This window comes from Coregonus lavaretus, assembly GCF_964263955.1.
Source record: "Coregonus lavaretus genome assembly, contig: HAP1_SCAFFOLD_2094, whole genome shotgun sequence".
NCBI lineage: Eukaryota > Metazoa > Chordata > Actinopteri > Salmoniformes > Salmonidae > Coregonus > Coregonus lavaretus.
This window is the reverse complement of record NW_028163536.1, coordinates 35,388-50,608: the sequence shown is the minus strand read 5'-3', so window position 1 is coordinate 50,608 and position 15,221 is coordinate 35,388. Positions and strand designations below refer to the sequence as shown.

Below are 15,221 nucleotides of genomic sequence, written 5' to 3'. Positions count from 1 at the left end.
ATTTCCTTTTACATACATGAAGGGAAGCGGACAAGTTCACACTTAGAAAGGAGATAATAGTTCCACACCTCATGTGTCCTGATAACTACAGGAATGGAACCATATTGAGGTTGGCTGCTTTCTATACGGTTTGATGGGAGAGAGAGAGAGAGAGAGAGAGAGAGAGAGAGAGAGAGAGAGAGAGAGAGAGAGAGAGAGAGAGAGGAAGTGAGAGAGACAGAGACAAAGACAGAGACAGAGACAGAGAGAGAGAGAGAGAGAGAGGAAGTGAGAGAGACAGAGACAGAGAGAGAGAGAGAGAGAGAGAGAGAGAGAGAGAGAGAGAGAGAGAGAGAGAGAGAGAGGAAGTGAGAGAGAGAGAGACAGAGAGAGAGAGAGAGAGAGAGAGAGAGGCAGAGAGAGAGAGAGAGAGGCAAAGAGAGAGAGAGAGGCAGAGAGAGAGTGAGAGAGAGAGGAAGTGAGAGAGAGAGAGAGAGAGACAGAGACAGAGACAGAGACAGAGAGAGAGGCAGAGACAGAGACAGAGAGAGAGAGAGAGAGAGAGAGAGAGAGAGAGTGAGAGAGAGAGGAAGTGAGAGAGAGAGAGAGACAGAGACAGAGAGAGAGAGAGAGAGAGAGAGAGAGAGAGAGAGAGAGAGAGAGAGAGAGAGAGAGAGAGAGACGGGACATCAGGTAAAGTTCTGGAGATGAGGGAATATGTGTGCAGAAAGAAACCCTCCAGTATGGTTAACCCCAGTTAGGCCCAGTATGGACTATCAATACAAGTGACCATTTAGAATGTGACCCAGTTCAATGGGTCTTAACAGAACTGGGGGATGTCAGCCATGAAGTTGTCTAAACACAACTGGAATATAATTTGTTTGTGATTCATTGTTAATGGATTTTCCATTAGGAACACAGGGGGAAAACCTAACACAACAACACACATAACACACAACCAATAAAAACAAAGGGGGAGGAAACCACTAAAGTCATTACCATATTGTCATTTTCTAACGACAGGGAGAAAACATGTAAAATCTAGAAGACTACTTTAGATCTGGTCAGAAGAAGCCTAGTGCACTACGTAGGGAACAGGGAGAGATTTGGGACAGAGACAGTAACTCCTGTATGGAAATCTTCATTCTAATGACAGTGAGCAAATCTCCACCCTATTCCCTATGTAGTGCACTACTTTAGATCTGGTCAGAAGTAGCCTAGTGCACTACGTAGGGAACAGGGTGTCATTTGGGCCAGAGTCAGTAACTCCCCTGGGTATGAATTGTCTCTCTATCTTATCTGTCTTCTATATGATGTTCTCCTCTCCTCCTCTCTTCTCTCCTCTATTCACTCTATTCTATCATCCACACCACATGCCAGCTTCAACACAATCCATTTACAAGTTAAAGACACACCTTGGAATAAATAGCAAAGGAAAACTACTACTAGATGGATTTTTTATTTCCCATCACCATGAATCATATTTAATAACTGAACAGTAGCAGACCTAACTTCATCTGTTCCTGACTCTGGATAGTGGATTAAAAAGACCATCAATCTCCAATGATATTAAAGTACAATTCTGAACATTACTGATATACTGAGTGACAAGTCAAGATATCTGCTGTTTTTATTGTTTGTTTAATAGCACCACCTGCTGGACAGGTTTAATGTTGCTTGACTGAGCAGTATGGGAGAATGAAAGATGCCAAATTTAGGGCCGGTTTCCCGGACATCTCCATTGAACATGCTTTTTAGTCTAGAACTAGGCTTCATCTGTGTCCGGGAAACCGGCCCATATAGTTCAATTAGCAAGTAAGTAACACTACCTGTTCCATGATACTGAGGAAAATGACATTGAGACAGAGAACCAATTGAGAAAACATTTCAATGGTTCTGAATGACAACCAACATACATTAACAGCATACATCATGATTAATGTAAATGTAGCCAATTAAAACATTGCATTTGATAACAAATACGTTATTACGTTTTAATTACACTCTGAAGATTAAATCAGTCAGACAAAAATAATTGTACAGAAAAACAGAGTATTATATCTGGGGACCATCACCACCAGCATGACTAGTATCTATGTGGACCCTACTACAGTTTAACCAGCTCAGCTATAGACTACACCAGCATGACTAGTATCTATGTGGACCCTACTACAGTTTAACCAGCTCAGCTATAGACTACACCAGCATGACTAGTATCTCTGTGGACCCTACTACAGTTTAACCAGCTCAGCTATAGACTACACCAGCATGACTAGTATCTATGTGGACCCTACTACAGTTTAAACAGCTCAGCTATAGACTACACCAGCATGACTAGTATCTATGTGGACCCTACTACAGTTTAACCAGCTCAGCTATAGACTACACCAGCATGACTAGTATCTATGTGGACCCTACTACAGTTTAACCAGCTCAGCTATAGACTACACCAGCATGACTAGTATCTATGTGGACCCTACTACAGTTTAACCAGCTCAGCTATAGACTACACCAGCATGACTAGTATCTATGTGGACCCTACTACAGTTTAACCAGCTCAGCTATAGACTACACCAGCATGACTAGTATCTATGTGGACCCTACTACAGTTTAACCAGCTCAGCTATAGACTACACCAGCATGACTAGTATCTATGTGGACCCTACTACAGTTTAAACAGCTCAGCTATAGACTACACCAGCATGACTAGTATCTATGTGGACCCTACTACAGTTTAACCAGCTCAGCTATAGACTACACCAGCATGACTAGTATCTATGTGGACCCTACTACAGTTTAACCAGCTCAGCAGTACCAGAGATATAAAACCCAGCAGTACCATAGAGCCTAAACCCCGGATAGAGGGGCTGAGTGAATGTGGTCTGGACTCTGTGGAGGAGGGTCATTGTGTCAGAGACACTGTAGAAGGACAGAGTACCTGCCTTGTGATCCAGGTCCACTCCTACTCTGGAGGACTGAGGGCCTGATACTTTAGTCTCAACATTATTGTGCATGAAACAATAACCACCACTATAACACTGTAAACTCCAGGACTTGTTATTGTATCCAAAATCAAAATCTGTCCCTGTTCTGCTGATGTCTTTATATGAGACTGCTGTATAAACCCACCACCCACTCCACTCCACCTCCCAGTAACAGCGTCCAGACAGACCCTCTCTACACAGAACCTGCCACCAGTTGGTGAATCTGTCTGGATGAACAGGATATGGTTGGACTAGGCCTGTATTGGTCACCTTTCTGTTCCCTTTAGACAGAGAGAGGCGTGTGCCTGCTGTGTTTGGGTCCAGTGTGAGCTGACAGGAATCTGGGAGAAGAGCAGAGCAGAGACCAATGAGGGGAGTTAGAACAATAAGTGAAGTCAGATACTGTATCTACCCTGTCTTTGATTAGAGCACAGCAGAGATCAAATCAGAGAAATATGAGGAGTCAGATAGATACCCAGTCTTTGATTAGATCTACTATTGCTATATATTTCTAGAGGGATTGTTAGGAGTGTCAGTAAAAAGAGACTGTTAGTTACTTCAGAATAAAGAGACTCACATTGTAAGAACTGTTCTCTGGTCTTGGGCTCTGGAGGCAGTACAACATCCACTATATTCACTACAGACACACAAACACATTCACAGAGAGAGGGAATGTTATCATCATACCATATTCCACATGTATATGACTAGTAGGGAACTTTCAATGGTCTAAAGTTGATGTTCTTATTATTTTCAACACACCTGTAGTGGAGATCTTGGTCCATTCTCCTTTAAGGACGTCTTCTAGTTTCTCTCTCAGTTCAGACACAGTCTTACTCACATCTCCAAAGTACTGAAGAGGACGGACAACGATGCTGGGTAAGTCTGAAGATACACTGGTACCGGAGAGAGACTGATAACTCTGGAGAGAGAGAGGGAGAGAGAGAGAGGGAGAGGGAGAGGGAGAGAGAGAGAGAGAGAGAGAGAGAGAGAGAGAGAGAGAGAGGGGAGAGAGAGAGAGAGGGGGAGAGAGAGAGAGAGAGAGAGAGAGAGAGAGAGTGAGAGGGAGCAGAACCAAATGATTGAGAGTTTTAATTTCATATCACATGTATCGAGGCAGTTGAGTTACCTGGAGGAAATGGATGTGATCCTCTGTGTGTGAGAGCTGCTCCAGCTCAGTGCTTCTCTTCCTCAGCTCAGCTATCTCCTGCTCCAGTTGCTCCAGGAGTCCTTCAGCTTGACTCACTTGAGCCTTCTCTTGGGCTCTGATCAGCTCCTTCACCTCAGAGCGCCTTCTCTCAATGGAGCGGATCAGCTCGGTAAAGATCTTATCACTGTCCTCCACTGCTGCCAGTGCAGAGCGCTGTTAAGAGAGAGAGAGAGAGACTTGTCTTACTTTAATGAGCCATCCTCATTACACTAACACCCCCCCTCCTAACAACACATTGCTTGCCACCACAACCTCCACACAATCACATTATCCAGTACCCAACACCACAGTACAATACACCAACCAGCACCACATTCCAACCGTCCATCCAACCCCTCCTCTCCAGCCGTACAGACAGCCCCCCTGAGCCCCCATACCTCCTGAAACATCTCCACACTGTTGATCATTTTGTACAACTCAAACTCAACCCTAAGGCGTCAACAGTAATGGCATTACCCTGGCAACACAGAAAAAACATGATGAACAGTCTGTCATTGCAGAAAACGGACACCCCTCCCCAACTCCCAGGTCAACCCGAGCCAACCAGCTATTGGTGTCCAGGGCTCCATGTAATACCCTCCACTGGACGACCCCTGACCTTTCCAGCACTGGGAGCTTATAGAGCACCCTCCACCTATACCCTGCCATGCTCTCAGCCCCCACAACCCCCTGCCACTGATGCCCCTTCACTCCCACTAAGCTCAGAGTGTTAAAAGTCAGTAAGTCCTCCAGACTCTCCTGCCAGTCCCCAGTCTCTGCTGTCACTTGCAGTGGTGGAAACGGTGGTGGCCCCTCCTCAGGCTGCTCAGGCCCTCAGTACTGCAGCATATAAATCAGAGACCCCTGCTGTATTGAGTCTCTCCGGCCGCATGATGAAGAGCTGCTGATCCAGCCCCAAACCACCAGCCCTCCTCAACAGAGCACATGCTGGTTCCCTCCAGCCCACCTCCGTACGGTACAGTAGCCTCTGTGCTGCTGAGTCAGAACGCTGCCACCCTGACCAGAAAAAATTCACTAACTTGCGCTGCAGGTCCACAAGCAGACCACCGGGGGCGTTGAGAATGGCCAATTTAAGCCATAGAGAGGATGCCACCAAGTTGTTGATGATCAGCACCGCCCCTCTGTATGCCACTTGGGAGATGAGCCACCTCCACTTCGTCAGCCTCGACACCACCGCTTGTGACACTCCTTCCCAGTTCTTCCTATCCCAACCCTCCGAGCCCAGATACACCCCAAGCATCTTGAGCCACTCACAGCCCCACTGCAACCCCCCTGGAAGCTGCGGAGGTTCCCTGTCCCTCCATGCCCCACATAACAGAGCCTCACTCTTGCCCCAGTTTCCCTAAGCAGAAGACGCCCCCTCGTACACCCTCAAACTATTCTCCAGGGCCTGTAGGTTCTGCTCATCCCTAACCAACACAGACGTCATCAGCGTATGGTGACACTGCTATGCCTGTCCCCAACCCTATGCCTGGCTCCCACACTCCCTGTAGCCTCCTGCGTAGCAGGCCCAGAAAGGGCTCAATAACAAGAGTGTATAGCTGCCCTGACAGAGGGCATCCCTGGTGAATGCCCCTCCCTACCCAGACTGGCCTACTGAGCCCACAACAGAAGTTACCCACCCATCAGGCTCCCTCATCTCCCCACAACAGAAGTTACCCACCCATCAGGCTCCCTCATCTCACCCACAACAGAAGTTACCCACCCATCAGGCTCCCTCATCTCCCCCACAACAGAAGTTACCCACCCATCAGGCTCCCTCATCTCCCCCACAACAGAAGTTACCCACCCATCAGGCTCCCTCATCTCCCCCACAACAGAAGTTACCCACCCATCAGGCTCCCTCATCTCCCCACAACAGAAGTTACCCACCCATCAGGCTCCCTCATCTCCCCACAACAGAAGTTACCCACCCATCAGACAAACGTAAAACAAGGGATTTTCTTGGTTTCCCCACTCTGTTTTTCCAACCCCTCTGGTGAAACAGAGAACTGAGCCCTGTACTATAATATAATATAATGTGCCATTTTGCAGACGCTTTTATCCAAAGCGACTTACAGTCATGCGTGCATATATATATATATATATATATATATATATATATTATTTTTTTGTGTATGGGTGGTCCCGGGGATCGAACCCACTACCCTGGCGTTACAAGCGCCGTGCTCTACCAGCTGAGCTACAGAGGACCAGGTGCAGACACATTTATGAAAGCAAAGACAAGGTCATTATTTGGGCTCTAAACACTTACAACCTACCCTTACACACCTCTTTTGCTACCCCTGCACTAAGATTTCTGCCATGGCATTTAAATGTTTTTGTTTGACATATTCCCCCATTCTTTGCCGGCGTTCATGTTAAGGAAGTCTAACCGTGAAATCTCCATAAGAGGTGGGAGGGAAATCACCACAATCAGAAACCAGTAGAGAAGCCCATAAAGCCGCCATGCCAGAAAAAAACATCCATTTAAGCAGATTCTGAAGACATGCCCTTAAGAACCCATGACCCATTTTCTCAGCCTATACCGCTTCCTGGGTGAGAGGACACTAAACCCCTCATTCTTCATCACGTGTTGTACTGACCTTACAAACCTTCCAGGATCAATAAAATAAGACTCCAGCAGAACCTTCTTTTTCCCCTTTAGTCTCCATTAGGAACATAGAAAGTTCTCTCACCGTATGTACTGGGCCCTCAGCCTGACTGGCTGTCAGCTCTGGATCCAATGAGCCGTCTGAAAACGAGACGCCTTGTCCTCCGCTCCCGCAGACTCACCTCCCCCCTCTTCCTCCTCCTCCATTGGCACGGTACCGTCCTCCTCCTCCCCAGTCTCTGCCCCCCTGCACTTCCCCCCTGATCAGAGCCTCTTCCCCAATGACAGGCAATATTTCCTGGGATGAGCCCACCAAGCCTTCGCCTACCGGAGTCTCCGTTACTACAGAAACCTGCCTCAGCTCATGTAGCCCAGCTGCAACCCTCCCCACCACCGCTTTCTCCACGGCCTGCGCACCACCACTTGGCCATGCACTACTACCGTGTAGCCCAGTTGGTAGAGCATGGCGCTTGCAACGCCAGGGTTGTGGGTTCGTTTCCCATGGGGGGGACAGTATGAAAATGTATGCACTCACTAACTGTAAGTCGCTCTGGATAAGAGCATCTGCTAAATGACTAAAATGTAAAAAATGTATTCTCCTCCCTCCAGGTACCCCTGCCATTTATTTGCAATTCTGAGTAATCACTATTTTAGTACGGATTAGTAAGGAAAAACACTTTATTCAGTACTACTGCAGTTGCTTAATAATTGCCGGCCATTCCCTCCCCTACCCTGGACGACGCTGGGCCAATTGTGCGCCGCCCATGAGTCTCCCGGTCACGGCCGGCTGCGACAGAGCCTGGATTCGAACCAGGATCTAGTGGCACAGTTAGCACTGCGATGCAGTGCCTTAGACCACTGCGCCACTCAGGAGTTCTCTCCCTGGATACACCACCACTCCACCTCACAGGGAAAACTCCTCCTGCCTGAGCTTTTTACTGTCCCTTTCCACACTGCTAACGCAAGAGGAAGGACTGAAAACACATTGCTGTGAAGTAATATAATGATGAGTCATGTTTATTATTACCTGTTTTTATGGTCATGTTTTGAAATTATACTTCATTACTATAATGATTATCAATACGCCTAAACTTTAATTCAGTCACCTCTGGTCGACAAAAACGTATTTTCCTAGTACATTAATTGTAAAATTCATCAACCAGCATCGAGCACTCTGCCTTCTCAGGCAAGCGAGGGGCATGTTGAGGTAAATATGCTAACCGCGACGGTTGCATTATGTCATTTATTGGTGGGCTGGAAGATGCAGTGTTTTTTCTTTTCTATTCAGAGGCTATTTACTCCCAATATGAGATAATTTTATATAGAAGGTTTTTATAATGCATGTTTACTAGGGTTGAGGTTAGCGCATCTGAGTAGGGATTATTTGGGTTCAATACCTGTCCTACCTATCGATCATATTGCTGCTTGTAGCCTATAACTGATGATCCCCACACTAGAAACACCCAAAACTATCTGTGCTAGCAAACCCTGTGTTCCACCCCTCCCCTGTGTAACCTTGAAGTTTGTTAAGAAACAAACACTTGTCTACGAAAAGAGACATGTTTAACGGATTCCGCAAGGCACCCAGCCGAGAGCACACGGAAACCACTTGCAAATTTACCAAAACTAACCAACTACTTGCGGTCTGTTCGTCAGCAATAAACGGAGGCAGATTAGCCACCACAACTCTTATCGAAAGAGGCGACATCTGCACCAACACACCCCTCACAACAAGACAAACCTTTTTCATTAACACAACCACCGCCTGGTTCATTCTGGATGCAGAGTCCAGATGTTCCGCTCCAACCTGTTCGCCGACCATGAGCAAAACTTCCTCCACACCTTTCTCCGGAACGGACCCGAAGCGAGAGCGTTTCTTCTCCACTCGGTTGAGGCCATCACGCCGCCCTAACAAACTACCCCTACTCCCCCCTCAACTCTAAACGATAAACAGTGGAAACCAATAAACAAACCCTCCACCATGAGAAAATACATTCAGAAAATACGCAAGAACCACAAGAAAAAAGAATAGTAGCCCTCCTCACGAACCACAAATCTCTCACACAACCAACTTCTTCTTCTATGATATAATGGCGGTCCACAAACCAACGTTAAAGGTGCATGCCGCCACCTACTGTGCTGGAGTGTGTGGTCAATCACGGTTTCCAACATTTCTAAATCCTCCTACCTAACTCAGTACTTCTGAGAAAATAAAGAAGAGCCCTACTAACTTCTAATAGACCCTCCCCCATCCCCAAAATCCCTTCCAACCCCCCCCCAACCCCGTCCAACCTCAATGACCCTACACTTCAATCTTTCCCTCTCTTCAACATACTTACAACAATATAACAACACATGCTCCACCGTTTCATCGACCGTACCTTCCAGACACAAACCATTCACATGCTTGCCAACCAGATGTAATGACGAGTTCAATGTACAATTTTCTAAGCGCAATCAAGTAAACACCACATCTTCCTTCCTAATCTGACTTTTGAATCTTGGTCCATCAACCTTTCTGTAAAACTGTAAACTATTCATATAAATGCCGGCCCTTGTGCTCAGAGTACCATCTCTTCTGCCACACATCTATCAAAATGGCTCTGATCTTACATTTGGCCTCACCTCTACCCAGTGGAACATTAATATCAATTATATCTAGTTTCAAAGCTCTTTTAGCTAACTGGTCTACAATTTCATTCCCTTCCACACCCGAATGTGCTGGGACCCAGCAGAATCTCACTACTAAACCCATTCTCTCAATTCTCCATAATAACATTAATACCTCCAATAGCAGGTCACTCCTATTAGATTTACCAGATGATAAACTATTCAATACAGACAGAGAATCTGACCATACTATAATTCTAACAGGTTGTACGTCCTCCACCCACTGGAGGGCAACTATTATCACCAACTGTTCAACTGAGTATACTGACAGTTCATCTGTTAGTCTTCTACATATCTGCACATCAAATTCAGGAACGTAAACGCCTGCTCCTGTGAGCCCACTATCTGGGTCCTTGGATCCATCTGTGAAAAGTGGTAGAAAAGCATAAAAACTTCTACCAATGTAATTGTCAACCAGTTTCTCTATATCACTGACTTCTGACCAATCTTTCCGTTTCTCTACCAAGGTTAGATCAACAACAGGGTCTGGGAGTAACCATGGAGGAACATCCCCTATCACCACAGAAGGGCCAACCTCCAACTCCCTCAAACCACTCTCATCAGCAAGCTTTCCAACTGTCCAACCAAAACCACTGCCTTGTCTACTAGTATATTCCCAACAGTCATCTAGAACAGTAGCAGTGGGATGCTCAACCTCACAGCCTTTCAACCCAATAAGATAATGACCATTTTTTACGCTGTATATCCAAAGGCATCTCTCCTGCCTCCACCAGTAAGGCACATACAGATGTTGATTTAAATGCACCAATACATATCCTTAAAGCTATATACTGGATTCTGTCCAGCTTCTGAAGCCAAGTTTTGCCTTGTTCGATAAACTATACACCCGTAATCAATTGTTGTCCTGATCAGAGCTCTATAAATATCCATCAACAATTGTCTGTCAGCACCCTATTCATAACCAGAGACCCACACAACCAACTACCATGAAAGTTAATGAATGAGAGAGACAGAGACATCGTTACAACACTGTACATAGCCATAATATAATGGTTCTTCTTCTTTGGAGTTTAACGGTGGTTGGCATCCAATATGTTGCATTACCGCCCCCAACTGGACTATAATATAAATCTATTTTACTTTGTGACACAAAATGGGAAAAGGGGAAATTATAATAATACAGAAAAAACACCCTTCCAACTAACCCTACTCATTAAATACCCACTACCCCATTCCACTACTTTGACCCTATCTGCTCCTGCACCATGCCAACGGCCTGGGAGGACGGGACACCACCACTCAACACACCCTGTAACTCTTCTGAAGTCTAATCTTGTATGCCCAAATACTTCTCTGCAGCTGCCACCACAACATATTTTTTCTTTGATTTACGTTCCATTAGTGCGGTACAGTTGATAACCATTGCTATGAACTCTAAGAAGCTAACTTTACTAAAGCATATATCACTCGTTGGCCTATCCCTCTGTGCTGGCACAGATCTACTACTCACAGGGATCCTCTCAGGATCTCTCACCCTTGACCCATCCTCCTCTACTTTCTTCACTGTCTCAGCATACAACACCTTCTGCACTACTCCGACTCTAGCCACCTCAACCTGCCTCTCTCACACCGGACACTTCCGATCCCCAGCAACATGGGCATCCCAACAGTTGACACACACAACTTTATCCACCGAAACTACACAATCCTCTATCCCATGCCCTCCTGCACACTTCCCACATCTTGGAATCTCCCTCCTACAAACTGCTGCAACATGACCATAAACGTTGCACCTGAATCAGCACAGTGGATTCGGCACAAACTTTATTCACCAGAACAATCTTTTATCCCATTCTCTTCCACACACATAAAACATCTTGGAATTTCTCTCCCACAAACTGCTGCGAAATGACCATAAACGTTGCACCTGAATTTATGGATTTGGCACAAAAGCTTGAATCAAGATAACTGATATATCATAACATGACTTTCTCTGGTAAAGACTCATAACTCAAAAGGACTGACTCCTCTGTTTCACCACGCTCACCACCGGGTCTGTGTTGCACCAAACGGCGGGAATCACAAACACCAGCAGTCTTCAACCTTAATTGCTCCACTTCTACACTTAACGCTACCCCAGAAATCACTCCTTTCAATGGTGCCCTGTTCCTAAGAGCAAAGCAAGAAACAGATCTTGACCCAAGTTGCGTGACACGGAGCGCCCACTCCCTCTGGTCAGAAGAAACACAAACAAATATCACAAGTCCACTACAGGTTACCTTCACTGATTCAACTGCACCCAACTCCTTTCCCACCCACCCTGAAACCACAAATGGATCTGCCAAAAGGTATGGATCCACTTTGTCCAACAATGTATCTCCTACTGCACCAGATTCTTCTTTATCATGTCCATTGATGCCAGGCTCTGGTTCTGAGCTCTTCACCACACCTTCTTCCTCACTTAACTCTCCCTCATTCATTTCCATTTCACCTCCTGAACTCGGTCTGGCGCACGGCTCACTCTGTTTGCACTTGAATTATAACATTTGAAATGTCTCTATTACTTTGAAACTTTTGTGAGTGTAATGTTTACTTTTAATTTCTGATTGTTTATTATCTATTTCACTTGCTTTCGCAATGTAAACATATATGTTTCCCATGCCAATAAAGCCCTTTGAATTAAATTGAGAGAGAGCTCCATGTTAATGTATAGGAGACTTGAGTCTTTCATGGTTACTCAAGGTTATGTGATGAGGTAACCCCTCTTGCGACTTCAAAATCAGTGTCGGCCCTCGACCCAAAGGGAATGTCCTCTTGGTGAAACAGTCAAGATGTTGGTTTCTCTCCTCAGTAGACCCGGGTTCATATCCCACCGGTTACATTAAGCAGTCTATTCTCTGAAAGGGGTCCAGACAGCCTGTTCCCAACAGTGGAGCCAGTGGGATTGGATAGGGGCATCTCTCTTTCTCTGACTGGAGGAGAGATGTGAAATGGTGTGTCTCCTCTGGTCAACAATACTCACCTTGAGAGACTTTACAGCCTGTTGGAGCTCCTTCAGGTCCTTCTCTCTCTCCTGGAATCTCTGCTGGACCTTCTGCTGACTCATCCCCAGCTGCATCTGTGGAGAATCACTCTTCAATGAGCTATCAAGCTTTATTTGTCCACTAGATCAATAGTATAGTAATGGGACATAGGGCACATAGAGAGGAAGGTATATAATCTTGAGGAAGTCCCTTTACCATATGACATTTTCTATGTTGCTATGTTAATGATTATAGTTTTTATGGTAGGCGTACATGTATCAAGGGGTTGAGACTGAACTTTGAACTCCTAAAAGGGCATTCGGAATGATAATAGTGTTTGACTTCAGAAAATTGTGATACATTTGGATCAAACTCAATATACTCAAGGTTTGTGTTCATATTTGTTCTGCTGAGGATCAATTTCATTTGAATGATCTCATATTCAAACAGCCTTAGTTCCTACTGTATCTTTAATTATTTGTTTATCAGACAGTCACCAACAAGTAGTTCTGGTCTTACCTGTTTCTCAGTCGTCTCTGCTGCAGCTGACACTGTTTCATGGCCTTTATGTTCATCCATCACACACTGATAACAGATACACTGCTGATCGGTACGACAGTAAACCTCCAGCAGTTTGTCATGATGAGAGCAGATCTTCTCCTGTAGTTGTGCGGTGGCTTTGACCAGCTTGTGCTTCTTGAAACCAGGAGATTCATAGTGAGGTTGGAGGTGAGTCTCACAGTAAGAGGCCAGACACACCAGACAGGTCATGAGGGCTTTCTGCTTTCTGGTCCCAGTGCAGAAATCACACGCCACATCTCCAGGTCCAGCATAGCACAGAGCAGGAGGGGGAGCAGCCTGGAGTCCTGTCTTCTTCAGTTTCTCCACCACTTCAGCCAACATGTTATTTTTCCTCAGATTAGGCCTTGGAGTGAAGGTCTGTCTGCACTGAGGACAGCTATAGACCCCTTTCAGAACATCCTGATCCCAGCAGCCCTCAATACAGCTCCTACAGTAACTGTGTCCACAGGGGATGGTGACCGGCTCCTTCAGTAGATCCAGACAGACAGAACAACAGAACTGGTCCTGGTCCAGCAGATCTCCGTGCTGAGCCATTTGGACGGTTGTTCACTCTCACACAGACAGACGACACAGAGACTCAGATCAGTTTCGTTTCCTCAGAAGAGAGTTTGTGGGAGGGGGAGGGACTTCCTGGTTCTGCCAGAGGGGTGGGGTTAGAGGTAGGGAGGGGTTAGAGGGAGAGAGAGAGAGAGAGAGAGAACTGTCCACAATGTTAATAGAGACTAAGATTTGTGTTCCTAGGTTAGGGCCCTTAATATGGAATATGAAATTAAATAGAGTGATTAGAATATATAAAGGGTAACAGTTTCTATGAAGTACATGTGTATAATGTTTTTAATGAATTGTGTAATGCCTTAAACTTACGTGCTATGACACTAACTATAACCATCTATAATAACTAATACGTGGTTGTAAAACTGTACAATGTGTTATAGATAATTAGCTACAATGGGGGAGGGGGGACTTGAAATGGATACAATGTACTGTAGCTGAAATGAATACCGTATGTATTGACTGATCATTGAGAATGATGTAACACTTTACATTACAGTGTGTTTATTGGTGTGTAATTATTCCTGTTAGTCCAGTGGTGTAAAAGTACTGTGATGCCTCATTCTTCCACTGTACTAGCAGCAGTAACCCTAGCCAGTAATAAGGCTACTGGAATGGAAAGTGGTACAGGAAATATAAAGGAAGGATTTATACATGTCACCTATGATATACTCTATGTAATGATATGTATATGTCTTCTATATGGTGTTCTATACTGTATGTAACGATATGTCTATGTCTTCTATATGGTGTTCTATACTGTATGTAATGATATGTCTATGTCTTCTATATGGTGTTCTATACTGTATGTAATGATATGTCTATGTCTTCTAGATGGTGTTCTATACTGTATGTAATGATATGTCTATGTCTTCTATATGGTGTTCTATACTCTATGAAATGATATGTCTATGTCTTCTATATGGTGTTCTATACTGTATGTAATGATATGTCTATGTCTTCTATATGGTGTTCTATACTGTATGTAATGATATGTCTATGTCTTCTAGATGGTGTTCTATGCTGTATGTAATGATATGTCTATGTCTTCTATATGGTGTTCTATACTGTATGTAATGATATGTCTATGTCTTCTAGATGGTGTTCTATACTGTATGTAATGATATGTCTATGTCTTCTATATGGTGTTCTATACTGTATGTAATGATATGTCTATGTCTTCTATATGGTGTTCTATACTGTATGTAATGATATGTCTATGTCTTCTATATGGTGTTCTATACTGTATGTAATGATATGTCTATGTCTTCTATATGGTGTTCTATACTGTATGTAATGATATGTCTATGTCTTCTAGATGGTGTTCTATACTGTATGTAATGATATGTCTATGTCTTCTAGATGGTGTTCTATACTGTATGTAATGATATGTCTATGTCTTCTAGATGGTGTTCTATACTGTATGTAATGATATGTCTATGTCTTCTATATGGTGTTCTATACTGTATGTAATGATATGTCTATGTCTTCTAGATGGTGTTCTATACTGTATGTAATGATATGTCTATGTCTTCTAGATGGTGTTCTATACTGTATGTAATGATATGTCTATGTCTTCTATATGGTGTTCTATACTGTATGTAATGATATGTCTATGTCTTCTATATGGTGTTCTATACTGCATGTAATGATATGTCTATGTCTTC

At 44.5% G+C, this 15,221-nt stretch overlaps 1 protein-coding gene across 1 annotated transcript; it reads right to left on the bottom strand.

Moving 5' to 3' along the window:
- Positions 1-1,422: 1,422 nt before the first annotated feature.
- LOC311118005 (tripartite motif-containing protein 16-like) lies at positions 1,423-13,588 on the bottom strand. Its single transcript, XM_084192885.1, has 7 exons — positions 12,940-13,588; positions 12,420-12,515; positions 4,093-4,326; positions 3,726-3,885; positions 3,541-3,600; positions 2,770-3,304; positions 1,423-2,334 (listed from the first exon to the last, which is right to left on the bottom strand). Exons 1-7 carry the CDS (start codon positions 13,534-13,536, stop codon positions 2,289-2,291), a joined length of 1,728 nt encoding a protein of 575 aa, XP_084049011.1. The 5' UTR covers positions 13,537-13,588; the 3' UTR covers positions 1,423-2,288.
- Between the last annotated feature and the right edge of the window lie 1,633 nt (positions 13,589-15,221).

Bases quoted from the DNA above. Each gene is read 5' to 3' on its own strand.
- LOC311118005 (XM_084192885.1), bottom strand. From the start codon at position 13,536: ATGGCTCAGCACGGAGATCTGCTGGACCAGGACCAGTTCTGTTGTTCT. The intron at 3,886-4,092 runs GTAACTCAACTG...CTCTCTCTCCAG, and splicing joins ATCACATCCATTTCCTCCAG to AGTTATCAGTCTCTCTCCGG. The intron at 2,335-2,769 runs GTAGGGTCCACA...GTTAAACTGTAG, and splicing joins GCTGAGCTGGTTAAACTGTA to TAGGGTCCACATAGATACTA.